Source organism: Bufo gargarizans, chromosome 2 (assembly GCF_014858855.1).
Source record: "Bufo gargarizans isolate SCDJY-AF-19 chromosome 2, ASM1485885v1, whole genome shotgun sequence".
Lineage (NCBI taxonomy): Eukaryota > Metazoa > Chordata > Amphibia > Anura > Bufonidae > Bufo > Bufo gargarizans.
Genome location: NC_058081.1, coordinates 605,127,913 through 605,142,358, shown reverse-complemented (window position 1 = coordinate 605,142,358; position 14,446 = coordinate 605,127,913). Strand labels below are relative to the sequence as shown.

At 44.1% G+C, this 14,446-nt stretch overlaps 1 protein-coding gene across 1 annotated transcript in view; it reads right to left on the bottom strand.

Annotated features, from left to right (window-relative positions):
• Positions 1-13,829, bottom strand: part of LOC122926196 (high affinity cGMP-specific 3',5'-cyclic phosphodiesterase 9A-like) — a 38,021-nt gene extending 24,192 nt beyond the window's left edge. Inside the window, exons 1-4 of the mRNA XM_044277577.1 lie at positions 13,576-13,829; positions 7,247-7,317; positions 7,136-7,190; positions 711-860 (exon numbers count right to left, since the gene is read on the bottom strand). Coding sequence (XP_044133512.1) covers positions 711-860; positions 7,136-7,190; positions 7,247-7,317; positions 13,576-13,829 — 530 coding nt within the window. The remainder of the gene's footprint in view (positions 1-710; positions 861-7,135; positions 7,191-7,246; positions 7,318-13,575) is intronic.
• Between the last annotated feature and the right edge of the window lie 617 nt (positions 13,830-14,446).

Genomic DNA, 14,446 nt, shown 5'->3' with positions numbered 1-14,446 from the left:
CCTGCAATCATGTAATGACCATGTAACACAGCAGTACCCCACATAGTGGCACCTGCAATCATGTAATGACCATGTAACACAGCAGTACCCCACATAGTGACACCTGCAATCATGTAATGACCATGTAACACAGCAGTACCCCACATAGTGACACCTGCAATCATGTAATGACCATGTAACACAGCAGTACCCCACAGTGACACCTGCAATCATGTAATGACCATGTAACAAAGCAGTACCCTACATAGTGACACCTGCAATCATGTAATGACCATGTAACACAGCAGTACCCCACATAGTAACACCTGCAATCATGTAATGACCATGTAACACAGCAGTACCCCACATAGTGACACCTGCAATCATGTAATGACCATGTAACACAGCAGTACCCCACATAGTGACACCTGCAATCATGTAATGACCATGTAACAAAGCAGTACCCCACATAGTGACACCTGCAATCATGTAATGACCATGTAACACAGCAGCAGTATCCCACATAGTGACACCTGCAATCATGTAATGACCATGTAACACAGCAGTACCCCACATAGTGACACCTGCAATCATGTAATGACCATGTAACACAGCTGGGCTCCATACACTGAGACCTGTCAATCATGTGTTCCATTAACTCAATTAGCGGTATATGTTTTTCTGGGGGCTCTAACTTTATGTATTTCTGACTTGGGCACCAGGTGACTGACCTGTTACTTCTTTCCTCCAGTTCATCCCGCAGCTTCTTCACTTCATTCTTATACTTGTCAATGTCAATAGCTTTACGACCTTCAGCTAGAAGATGAGCAGAGGAAACATCAGGCACAGAGTGATGCTTCTTATGTTCTTTTACACTTTTTCTTTTTATAAAGAATTTATTGTCTTACATTGCCCGGTCTTAAACTGGCAGGGGTTTCGCTGCTGTGGCACCTGCCATTGGCTAGAACAATTTGGCAGTGCCACAGTATCACTTTGTCTCTTGTTGGCTCTGCTCTGCCTTTTCCAGGTACTGGCATGGACACGCATGATGGCCAATACTCAACAATGCAACCAATGATTTATTTATTTTTGGAATCCAAGACAAACATTTCTATATTCCCAATAATGTTTTATAGTGTGTAAATTATTCTAAGGAATGTAGATTCATATCTGCTGGTGTATATGGGGAATATTAGGTTAGCGGAGTGCATGGGCAGACTCTAGCACCACACAAACCAAGCATATGCACCCTGCTAGCCACAAGTGGTTGTCTGAGAGAAACTACTAGAGGTGGTCATACTGCCTGTGCAGCCAGTCCAGGGTGGCAGTCCAGTGGCCAGCCTGCACTGCTAAGCAAAGAGTGGCTTTTAGCACACCCGAGCAGGGTTTAGCAGTGTGATGGGACAGAGCTTTGCAGAGCGACAGGGCCCCTCACACATAAGCTTGTTAGGGGCCCCAGAAATGCCCAATATGCCCCTGGCAGATTGCCAGTACATGATTACAGTGGTAAAGTCAGTACTGCCACACAACCCAACTATGTACCAATAATTAAAAGTGAAATAGCAAAGCTCATTCACATGACTGTTTCAGTTTTGCGGTCCACAGTCTGTGGATTCACAAAATACAAAATAGGACATGATCAATAATTTGCGTAATGGACAAACAGGTGCGGATAGCACACGGATGTCATTCTGCAAATTATAGAACGTGTCCCAACCTCACCTGCAAAATGTGGTCCACAGACCCATTGAGGTCAAGGGGTCCACAAAAAATGTGGATGGCACACAGAGGATATCCATATTTTGCGGATTCGCGTTGTGTGGACCCCAAAACGAATAAGGTTGTGTGCATGAGGCCTAAATTCATGTAACTATTTAAAATGAGCACCACACAGGGATGAAGTGTGCCCTGCAGCGTAGACTGCATAATCCTGTGCTTCTTACACTACCAGAAAAAGGTTACCGATAGTTCCTGGACCTAAATGTCACAATTATTACAAATTGGATTACCTACTAATGTATAATGGCGAGACGTTTCATGTCACATGTCCACTATGTTGTGAATGAAATGTGCGTGAAGAGGGTTGATTGCAACGGTTTCTTTTACACTGTAAGGCCTCATGCACACGACAATATTTTTTCACGGTCCGCAAAACGAGGTTCCGTTGTTCCGTGATCCGTGTCCGTTTTTTCTTTCGTGTGTCTTCCGTGATTTTTGGAGGATCACCAGACATGAAGGAAAGTTAAAAAAAAAAGTCGTTTTGGTGTCCGCCTGGCCGTGCGGAGCCAAACGGATCCGTCCTGACTTACAATGCAAGTCAATGGGGACGGATCCGTTTGACGTTGACACAATATGGTGCAATTGCAAACGGATCCGTCCCCCATTGACTTTCAATGTAAAGTCAGGAGTCCCTATCGGAGTTTTCTCCAATCCGATGGTATATTTTAACTTGAAGCGTCCCCATCACCATGGGAACGCCTCTATGTTAGAATATACCATCGGATTTGAGTTACAGTACAGACCAAAAGTTTGGACACACCTTCACATCTTGTAGATTAACACTGAAGGCATCAAAACTATGAATTAACACATGTGGAATTATATACATAACAAAAAAGTGTGAAACAACTGAAAATATGTCATATTCTAGGTTCTTCAAAGTAGCCACCTTTTGCTTTGATTACTGCTTTGCACACTCTTGGCATTCTCTTGATGAGCTTCAAGAGGTAGTCACCTGAAATGGTATTCCAACAGTCTTGAAGGAGTTCCCAGAGATGCTTAGCACTTGTTGGCCCTTTTGCCTTCACTAAGCGGTCCAGCTCACCCCAAACCATCTTGATTGGGTTCAGGTCCGGTGACTGTGGAGGCCAGGTCATCTGGCGCAGCACCCCATCACTCTCCTTCATGGTCAAATAGCCCTTACACAGCATGGAGGTGTGTTTGGGGTCATTGTCCTGTTGAAAAATAAATGATGGTCCAACTAAAGGCAAACCGGATGGAGTAGCATGCCGCTGCAAGATGCTGTGGTAGCCATGCTGGTTCAGTATGCCCTCAATTTTGAATAAATCCCCAACAGTGTCACCAGCAAAGCACCCCCACACCATCACACCTCCTCCTCCATGCTTCACGGTGGGAACTAGGCATGTAGAGTCCATCCGTTCACCTTTTCTGCGTCGCACAAAGACACGGTGGTTGGAACCAAAGATCTCAAATTTGGACTCATCAGACCAAAGCACAGATTTCCACTGGTCTAATGTCCATTCCTTGTGTTCTTTAGCCCAAACAAGTCTCTTCTGCTTGTTGCCTGTCCTTAGCAGTTGTTTCCTAGCAGATATTCTACCATGAAGGCCTGATTCACACAGTCTCCTCTTAACAGTTGTTCTAGAGATGTGTCTGCTGCTAGAACTCTGTGTGGCATTGACCTGGTCTCTAATCTGAGCTGCTGTTAACCTGCGATTTCTGAGACTGGTGACTCGGATGAACTTATCCTCCGCAGCAGAGGTGACTCTTGGTCTTCCTTTCCTGGGGCGGTCCGCATGTGAGCCAGTTTCTTTGTAGTGCTTGATGGTTTTTGTGACTGCACTTGGGGACACTTTCAAAGTTTTCCCAATTTTTCAGACTGACTGACCTTCATTTCTTAAAGTAATGATGGCCACTCGTTTTTCTTTACTTAGCTGCTTTTTTCTTGCCATAAAACAAATTCTAACAGTCTATTCAGTAGGACTATCAGCTGTGTATCCACCTGACTTCTCCACAACGCAACTGATGGTCCCAACCCCATTTATAAGGCAAGAAATCCCACTTATTAAACCTGACAGGGCACACCTGTAAAGTGAAAACCATTTCAGGTGACTGCCTCTTAAAGCTCAAGAGAAGCTCAAGAGAATGCCAAGAGTGTGCAAAGCAGTAATCAAAGCAAAAGGTGCTACTTTGAAGAACCTAGAATATGACATATTTTCTGTTGTTTCACACTTTTTTGTTATGTATATAATTCCAAATGTGTTAATTCATAGTTTTGATGCCTTCAGTGTGAATCTACAATTTTCATATTAATGAAAATAAAGAAAACCCTTTGAATGAGAAGGTGTGTCCAAACTTTTGGTCTGTACTGTACATCGTGAAAACTCAGATCCGACAGTATATTCTAACACAGAGGCGTTCCCATGGTGATGGGGACGCTTCAAGTTAGAATATACTAAGAACTGTGTAATAACTGCCCCCTGCTGCCTGGCAGCATCCCATCTCTTACAGGGGGCTGTGATCCGCACAATTAACCCCTTAGGTGCCGCAGGAAAAAAAACATTTGTTTTGTTTGGAGTGATCACTCCTCTGAAGATGCTTGCTGTGATGCATGTTGGGATTTTTACTTGAAAAATAAAAATAAATTAGTAAGTGCCTTGTATTAACTTTTTCTACTTAATAAATGCTATTTGCTGAAGTGACAAAACCCCTTTAAGGATAAAGCAAATTTACAAAAAATATATATGGCCTTTAGCCATTTACCCTAGGTTCATGTCCCATGGTAGACCTACAATACTTAGCTTTTATTATAACTATTAAAAATGTATATCTGAACCTTTAGCTGGTTTAGACGCTTGCCTCACAGGCAGTGTTCTTGGGTTAAAAGAAAAAATAATTTGAAACCCGCGATTATTAAAATATCTATAGCACATACCCCAGCTCTATCTGTTTAATTGTAATTATTAAGAGGTGTTTATCCTAAGTTCGACTTCGTTCACATCACCGTTCAGCCTTTACGGGGCAGGAAAACGGAAAGGACGGATTCGGCACATAACTGAGCCGAACGGAGCCCATGGGCCCTATAGACTATAATGGGGTCCGTTAGGTTTCCGCTCAGATGAAGATTTTGGAGTGGAGACAAAAGTTGTGCATGCAGGACTTTTGTCTCCGCTTCAAAAATCTTCTTCTGAGCAGAAACCTAACATACCCCATTATAGTCTATGGGGCCCGTGGGCTCCGTTCAGCTCAGTTATGTGCCGAATCCGTCCTTTCTTTTTTATGGCTGAACGGTGATGTGAACGAAGCCTTATCTGTCTTTGCAAAAGGTAGCTATTGAGTATCTGCAGCCGGCTCCACTTGCTACTATTACATATTGATAGTATGTTACTTTATGTGAGTTCTAGGAAATCATTTATAATGCAAGCCTTTACACTTCCTCCTAGCACTGGGTCAATTGGCTTCCTTTCACTTGCAGAGTAAATATGTATCTTCACTAATTATACGTTTTAGAAGCTATATTCCTTCCTTGGCTGTTTTGACTGGACGCCTTCTGCGCACCCCCAGCCAGATTACGAGTCACTGCCTTGGTTACATGTAGAACGCCTTGTTGTGGGTACACTATCCAGATAGATAGTTACTGCCTCGGCTGTAAGAGCAGGACGCCTTTCATGCACCAGCCAGCCAGCTTGCTAATTCGCCGCCTTGGCTGCAAATGTGATACCTAATGCACGCCTGTCCGACAAAATTGCCAGTTTTGCAGCTTTTTGCAAAAACAGAAAACAAGGAAATCAACCTCTTAATAATTACAACTAAACAGATAGAGGTGGGGTATGTAATATATATCTAATATATAAAGCTGAGTGTATGTGAATATGTATGTACGCTAAAGGAATCCGCACCGTCGCATTTACAATCAAAGAATTTGGTACACAGGTACATCAGGTGTTCAGGAAGGTTTTAGACTAGCATGTACCGTTCCTGAGATATTCCCCCAAAATGCATTAGCCAATAGAAGCCTGGTCACATGACCCTTATCAGCCAATAGAAGCTTGCAGGCCCTTAGTCTCCACACACACACAGTTTTACACCAGGTTTCCATAACAACCTAGCCATTTTTCCTCACTGCTGTAGGTCAGCTTCAAAGGGGCAGGGCGCTGTGCATGACACTGTTAAGGGAGCGGAGTGCTGTGGAGGTCACAGTTAAGGGGGAAAAAGACGGACTTAAAAACTTTGCCCCCAGGTCCTGCTAAGCCACGCCCCGACATGGTTAGGCCACTCCGCAGCCAACGGATATTTTAAAAAAAGGAGGTAACAATCAACTTCTGTCAGCTGCAGGGGTGGGAGGGAGGGTGACTTTCTCCCTGCAGCTGACGCTCAGACAGCAGAGTGCTGCTGTCTGAGAGTGAGCTGTTCAAAGGGACATCCCTGTGTCCGTCCAGACTGGGAGTCTGAAAGATGGACTGTCTGGCCTAAAACTGGACCTCTGGCCACCCTAGGGGCAGGCTGCTGTGGATGTCACCGTTAAGGGGACGGTCCGCTATGGAGGGGTTAAGGGGCAGATTGCTATAGAGGCCACTGTTAAGAAGATGGGGTACTGTGGAGGTCACTAATGAAGGGGCGGCGACTGTGGAGGTCACTGTTAAGGATGCGGGATGCTGTGGAGGTCACTGTTAAGGGGACGGGATTCTGTGGAGGTCACTGTTAAGGGGACGGGATGCTGTGGAGGTCACTGTTAAGGGGATGGGATGCTGTGGAAGTCACTGTTAAAGGGATAGGCACTGTGGAGGTCTCTGTTAAGGGGGCAGGGAACATTGGAGGTCACAGTTAAGGGGACGGTCCGCTATGGAGGTCAGTGTTAAGGGGTGGGGTGCAATAGAGGTCACTGTTAAGGGGGCAGGGTGCTGTGGAGGTCACATTTTAAGGGAACGGAGCTCTGTGGAGGTCACTGTTAAGGGGGCGGGTTATTGTGGAAATCACTGTTAACGAGACAGGGTACTGTGGAGGTCACTAATAATAGGGCGGCCACTGTGGAGGTCACTGTTAAAGGGGAGAGTCCTGTAGATGTTAGTGTTAAGGGGCAGGACGCTGTGGATGTCACTGTTATAGTGGATACCATCGATATCTTTTGACAACACACACAAACATTAAATGAAATAGATTAAATATACCCTTGCAAAGTCGGGTCCTTCCATTTGTGGTTTGTGCAATTTGCACTGGGGCACTTTAATGATCTATATTATACCATAATATATGTGGCACGGTTCTTTTGGTTACATATATTTATCATTATGAACATTGAGCCCTCTATGTGTTTGTCACCCCAGTGATGCTGCCTTATCCTATGCTCTGCTCATTTTTAATACTTTTTTAATTTACTATATAAGGGTTTTGATATTTTTATTCTGTTGCTATATACCTAGACCCAATTTCACTTATAGGTGGCTTCATACAAGATAACGTTACATCAGCAACTGAATAAAGAGGGGCCAGACACGTAGATGCCATCTACATGTCAATATTTTCTTACCTTCCACCCTCTGCTCTAAGGTTGTGAGACGTTCAAAGACTTCTCTCTTCAGCTCATTAATTCTGAATGCTCTGGGAGAAAAGAAAAAGTATATTATAAAGTAATATATTATATATATAGTATAGTATATATTATAAAATATATTTATAGTATATCTTTATATGAGTTGGAGTTCCAATATCCTCTGGCTTCATCACACAACCATAGAGTTACACTCCTTCTGCCTGTGGACACCATCCAATAGTAAGCTCACTGCATACAAATGTATACAGTTCTTATTAACCCCAATAATATATTTGTCTTTAATTAGCTCCCCTTAGTGGTGGCTGCAGAGAGCCAAAGTTGTATAATGTAACCCTTTAATGGCCAGGCCTTAAAGACCAGACTAGAGATGAACACATTTCTTGAAATTAATTTCATGGCAGATGTTGAATTTTAGAAAAAAAAATGTTTTGTGTCTGAATCAATTATACACGATTCGAAGTTGCTCTGAAATTTGATACATAAACAACCTTTAGTCTCCTAGGATATATATATTTTTTTTAAAATCTTTATTTGTACTTTGTTGTAATGATGAGAACAACAACAAGCAGTAATGAGGGCAACAAGCCCAATAACATGAAGGCACAATGGGCGAATAGTACTGCATTGACAGTAGATAAGACTGTTACATAGTAAATTGAGTGAATGAACAGAATAAATGAGATGGCCTCAAGGACAAGAGGGAATCACACTGCAATACTGAAACAAATGGAGTGAAAAAATGCTACTGGGTTGCATACCGAGCACAGGGTGCTAATAACTAAGGAGTAGCATGAGAATTTGCATACCATTTGAACCAAGGCTCCCATAAGGTTAGAAAAGCATCATGAGAAAAGTTTTCCCAACTGGAGAGCTCCTCAAATCTACATAACTCATGGACTTTCAATGTCCATTCTTCCATGGTAGGAGGATCTTTGGACAGCCAATGTAGAGGGACCAGGAGTTTTGCTGCTGCTATAAGGTAAGCCCGTAAAGAGCGTTTGTGAAGTGGGAAGTGTTGGTTCGGTACATTTAGGAGAACCAATAGGGGGGAGAGAGGGGACGAGGAGGGGCATATTTGTTCTATAATGGCAGATAGGGAGGACCAGAAAGAAGAAATTTTCCTGCAGTGCCACCAAACATGTAGAGCCGGACCTCTCTCCTCATGGCATCTCCAACAGACTGGGGGAAGTAATGGGTCCATCTTGTGAAGTAAATCTGGAGTGCGAAACCACCTGGTGGTTAATTTAAAGGAGTTCTCCTGTACCCTTATACACCTCAAGAAGCCGTGAGAGTTCCTAAGGATCAAGGAGATCTCATAGTCCCATAGTGTAAGACATAACTCCCTTTCCCAGTGCTGAATGAAAGGAGGCCTAGCAGGACACTTAAGTGTGAGTAGTTTGTTGTAAAAAAGTGAGATGGGTTTCTTTAGTGGACTAGGGGAGTCAATAAGAACTTCGTACCAAGAAGGAAGAAAGTTCCTATCAGCAATGAGCAGATATTTTTGACATATCTGATGGAAGTGTGAGTAGCCAAAGTGGAGCGCCAAACATTTGGAAAGATTAATCTTGAAATTGGACAATTGACCTAGGAAGGCCGGGAAGCCAGAGACAGGGTCAGACAGGAATAGAAGTAGGTCGTCAGCGAAAGCAGCAACTTTATGTGGGACTGGTCTTACTTTTAAGCCACATATATTATCGTTTTGTCTGATGGCCTGTAGCAGCGTCTCCAGGCAGAGAATAAAGAGGGAGGTTGAAAGGGGGCAACCTTGACGGGTAGCGTTGGAAATGGGAAAAAACTCAATTTATTCAGATTTTTGCATGGGGCGAGGAGTACAGGGACAACACTGCCAGAACAAATAAAGAGGGGAAGCCAAATCTATGAAGAGTGGCCTTCATGAACTTCCAGTCGACTCGATCAAACGCTTTCTCAGCGTCTGTGCTGAAAAGGGTCAATGGGGAGTTTTCCTTAAGTGCATACGAAATGGCTTGTTGTACTCTGAAAGTGACATCCCTGCACTCTTTCCCCCCCACAAAACCAGCCTGTTCCAGTTCCGAAATTAAATTGTTTAGGAGAGGGGCAATCCTATGAGCTAGGATTTTCACCCACAGTTTTATGTCAGCATTTAGCAAGGAAATGGGTCTGTAGATAGAGGGGATCCTTGCCCTCTTTAGAGATTACCACAATATGGGTCTCTAAAACTTTTTTCATCGGTAGAGAGCCAGATAACAGTGTATTAAAATATATTGTTAGTTGAAGGCCTAGGATTGGTAGGAATTTCTTATAGTAAGATATAGGTAGCCCGTCGGGACCCGGACTCTTGCCTTGAGGAATGATAGATAAAACCTGACAGATTTCCTCAAGAGTAATTGGGGAAGTTAGCATTTCTTGTTCCTGTGAAGTTAAAACAGGAAGGTTAAGGGAGGAGAGGAAACTAGAAATGTTGCCCAAGCGCTCAAAAAGGCCCACAGGAGTTTCATGTTCTCTTATATTATAAAGCCAATGGTAGTAGGAGGTAAAGGCTGCTGCTATATTAGCGGTGGCTGTGATAGTAAAGCCACTGGTTGTTTTCATTTGCTTAATATGTGACTGCTCCGACCTTTTCTTAATTAGGGCTGACATAATTTTATTACCCTTGTCGCCGTGGGTGTATTGTTTATGTCTTAGTTTGATGTAAGCATTTGCAGCTTTGTAATTCAAGAGTGATTTCAGTTCGCACCTTAGTTTCAAGAGCTCGGAGTGGTCCTTCAGGGCTATAGATTTTTTATGTGTGCTTTCAATTATAACTATTTTTGAAAGGAGGTTGTTAATGCTGGCTAGGCGTTGTTTCTTCAGGTGAGAGCCTAATGCTATTAACTGACCCCGTATGACTGATTTGTGGGCTTCCCATAAGGAGGCAAGGGAGGCTTCAGAGGGGGAATTTATTTCAAAGTATTCCTCTAGGATTTTAGATAGGGAAGAAATTTGAGAGGGGGTGTTTAAAAGCGTAGGGTTGAGTCGCCACGTCCACTCGCTTTTAATGACTCCAGGGAAATCTAAGGAAATTAAGACAGGAGCGTGGTCCGAAACAGTTATGCTGTGTATGTCGGCACTCTGAACTAGGGGTAAATGCCTGTCTTGGATGAGGAAATAATCTAATCTTTGGTATGACCTATGCGGGTTAGAATAAAAAGTATAATCTTTTAAAATTGACATGCTTGGACCTCCAGACATCACTGAGGCAAAGATCTCTCAGGCCACTCTGCAGCCCACTAAGAGCTTTATACGAAATTGCAGACTTCCCAGAGGAGGCGTCCAGTAGTGGATTGAGGACAAGATTAAGGTCCCCTCCAATTAGTAACAAGCCTGAAGAGATAGCAGAGATGTCAGAGAGAACCTTCTACAGCCATCTAATTGTGTTCTTATTGGGAGCATATAAGTTACAAAAAGTGACATCCGAGCCCCCCAGCTTACCCGAGAGGAACAGGTATCTACCCTCAGGGTCTGCCACTACAGAGGAGGCAGAGAAGGGCACATTTTTATTATCCCAATGCTTACCCCTCTGGATGAGCTGGAGTGGCAGGAATGATGCCACCTATTAAAGCAGGAGCGAGACATAGAGGGTATACGGCCTGTGCGAAAATGGGTTTCCTGAAACAATACAATATCAGCGTTACCCCTCCTTAGTATTTGAAAAATGCAACTTCGTTTAACGGGGTTATTACACCCATTGACGTTGAACGAAGCTATATTAAGATTCAAGGTGGCCATCTTTGAAAATAACAAGGAGAGTGGGAATTATACTGTATATTTGCCTCATGACGTAACATACAAACCATAAAACCAATACAAAAATGGTAAAAACAATAAAAATTTCACACATTAAGGCTCCAAGAGGAGCAGGCTGGGGAAAGGAATACACAAGCGACAGTGTAGCCCAATCTGCCCAAGCCGCCTAATAATAAGCTGTAGCTTAGTTTAGACAAGGGAAACCCCGACAGGTAGGTGTACATGGGAGAGGGGGAGAAGGAAAAAAGGGGAGGGGGGAGGATAATGTAGGTAAAAGAGGGATTGGGGATTGGTGGTGGGGGGGAGACAATTGCTAAGGAGAGTAGTAACTGGTAGACAACAGCTAACCTGGTTAACGACCAACATGTACAGTCGTGGCCAAAAGTTTTGATAATTACATAAATATTGGAAACTGGAAAAGTTGCTGCTTAAGCCATGAAAATTTACTTAATCCCCCCAAAAACTTTCCACTGCATTTCATTGCTGTCATTAAAGGACCTGCTGAGATCATTTCAGTAATCGTCTTGTTAACTCAGGTGAGAATGTTGACGAGCACAAGGCTGGAGATCATTATGTCAGGCTGATTGGGTTAAAATGGTAGACTTGACCTGTTAAAAGGAGGGTGATGCTTGAAATCATTGTTCTTCCATTGTTAACCATGGTGACCTACAAAGAATCGCGTGCAGCCATCATTGTGTTGCATAAAAATGGCTTCAGAGGCAAGGATATTGTGGCTACTAAGATTGGACCTCAAGCAACAATTTAAAGGATCATCAAGAACTTCAAGGAAAGAGGTTCAATTCTTGTTAAGAAGGCTTCAGGGCGTCCAAGAAAGTCCAGCAAGTGCCAAGATCGTCTCCTAAAGAGGATTCAGCTGCGGGATCGGAGTGCCACCAGTGCAGAGCTTGCTCAAGAATGGCAGCAGGCAGGTGTGAGCGCATCTGCACGCACAGTGAGGCGAAGACTTTTGGAAGATGGCCTGGTGTCAAGAAGGGCAGCAAAGAAGCCACTTCTTTCCTCAAAAAACATCAGGGACAGATTGATCTTCTGCAGAAAATATGGTGAATAGACTGCTGAGGACTGGGGCAAAGTCATATTCTCCGATGAAGCCTCTTTCCGATTGTTTGGGGCATCAGGAAAAAGTCTTGTCCGGAGAAGAAAAGGTGAGCGCTACCATCAGTCCTGTGTCATGCCAACAGTAAAGCATCCTGAGACCATTCATGTGTGGGGTTGCTTCTCATCCAAGGGAGTGGGCTCACTCACAATTTTGCCCAAAAACACAGCCATGAATAAAGAATGGTACCAAAACACCCTCCAACAGCAACTTCTTCCAACAATCCAACAACAGTTTGGTGAAGAACAATGCATTTTCCAGCATGATGGAGCACCGTGCCATAAGGCAAAAGTGATAACTAAGTGGCTTAGGGACCAAAACATTGACATTTTGGGTCTATGGCCTGGAAACTCCCCAGATCTTAATCCCATTGAGAACTTGTGGTCAATCATCAAGAAGCGGGTGGACAAACAAAAACTCACTAATTCTGACAAACTCCAAGAAGTGATTATGAAAGAATGGCTTGCTATCAGTCAGGAATTGGCCCAGAAGTTGATTGAGAGCATGCCCAGTCGAATTGCAGAGGTCCTGAAAAAGAAGGGCCAACACTGCAAATACTGACTCTTTGCATAAATGTCATGTAATTGTCGATAAAAGCCTTTGAAACATATGAAGTATGTGTAATTATATTTCACTACATCACAGAAACAACTGAAACAAAGATCTAAAAGCAGTTTAGCAGCAAACTTTGTGAAAACTAATATTTGCGTCATTCTCAAAACTTTTGGCCACGACTGTAGAGGTGTACATATGGTGGGATTAACCCTTACCCCAGCCGCCAACAAAACAGCAGGAGGATACATATGAAAAACAATATAGGTATTAGAGAGCACCGAAATGACTTTCAGTCATAGGAGTCCATTCGGGGCATCTTGTTGGACTTCCTATATCTCTGTTTCCCGACGGTGGACCACAGAGTAGGGAGAGGAGAAGACGGATCGCCATCTTGTTGGATCAGGAGCCACAAAGGGATATCCAGAGGTGGAAGCTGCAGTGCTTCCCACACCAGTTTTTTTTCGTATTTCGGTGCCTCACAACCTGGAATTTTATTTCAAGACACAGAGGCTCCTATTGCTTTCTCTTTCTTTACTGTCCACCAATAGCAGCAAAGAACAAAACATAAAGAAAAAAGGTAACCATAGTAACAGGCCCCTCCCCACCCTAATCCAGTATAATAATCCCAACGTCCTTAGGCTCTTCCTCTTTCTTTGCTGCTGCCACCAAAGATAAATTCTTCTTATTCTATTGTTAACCCTATATTTTATAGGTTATTTTTATTGTAGCTTAATACTCTTGGTGATTTATTGGGGGTTTGTTATCTTGCCCATTTACCTGCTCTCTCCCCTTAGATTTATTTTACCTTATCCCTTGTCTTAGGTGTTTACCTAAATTGTATATTCCTTCCCATCCTACCCGTTCCTCTTACCTATATTGCGCCCGACCAGGTGTTTTTCCTCCCCAGCTAGAGGGGAGGGGGTATAGGGCGGGAGGTTCTTCCCTCTGTCCCTGCTGTTTCTTTCCCCTCTCTCTCCAGCCGCTCTGAACGGCCATTTTCGCCGTCTTCTGGAGCCTGAGACTCCGCCCCTCCGCTCTCTTCACCTCCCGGCCTTTGCGCGCTCTGTGCCGCAGCCACGACCCCAAAATGGCGCGTCCAAAGTCTCGCGATACTTCGGACGCCATAGCTCCGCATTCCAGCCGGCAGTAGAATGGGAGTCTCCTTTGGCTTGCTTCTAGCTCCAGCCCTGGTACGATTTACCCTCCTGCTTGCCCTGCGATTTTATAAGCCCTGCGATTTTATAAGCCCTGCGATTTTATAAGCCCTGCGATTTTATAGTAAAACAGCCTGTCAGCCGGCACAATGTGCAGGTAGAGAGTGCCTTTAACCCCCCCGTCCCCCACTAATCCTGACCTGGGGGAGGCCTCTGACAACCCTGGGCCTTTATCTCCCAGGGAATCTTCTGTTCCCAGAATTGATCCCCAGGCCCTGGCTCTCCAGCGCTCAGCTATGACGCTATTATTGCAGCTATGGGCTCTATTTCCTCCACACTCACCAGGTCAATCTCTGAAGCCCTTATGGCCCACATGTCTAAGCTGGGGTTCAGATTCCCCAAGCTAGGTCTGAGACCCAGCCACCAGCACCTGATCCACCTGCCTCCAGAAAAACTTTGAGCGGTGTGTCTTTTGCCACCCAAGATGGCGTGCCTATGTCGCGCGAAAGAGCCTGTACGCGCCTGGCAGAAAAAGCGCGCCCCTGGAAATGTGCCAGAGCACAACTAGATACAGAGTCCGATTCTGAA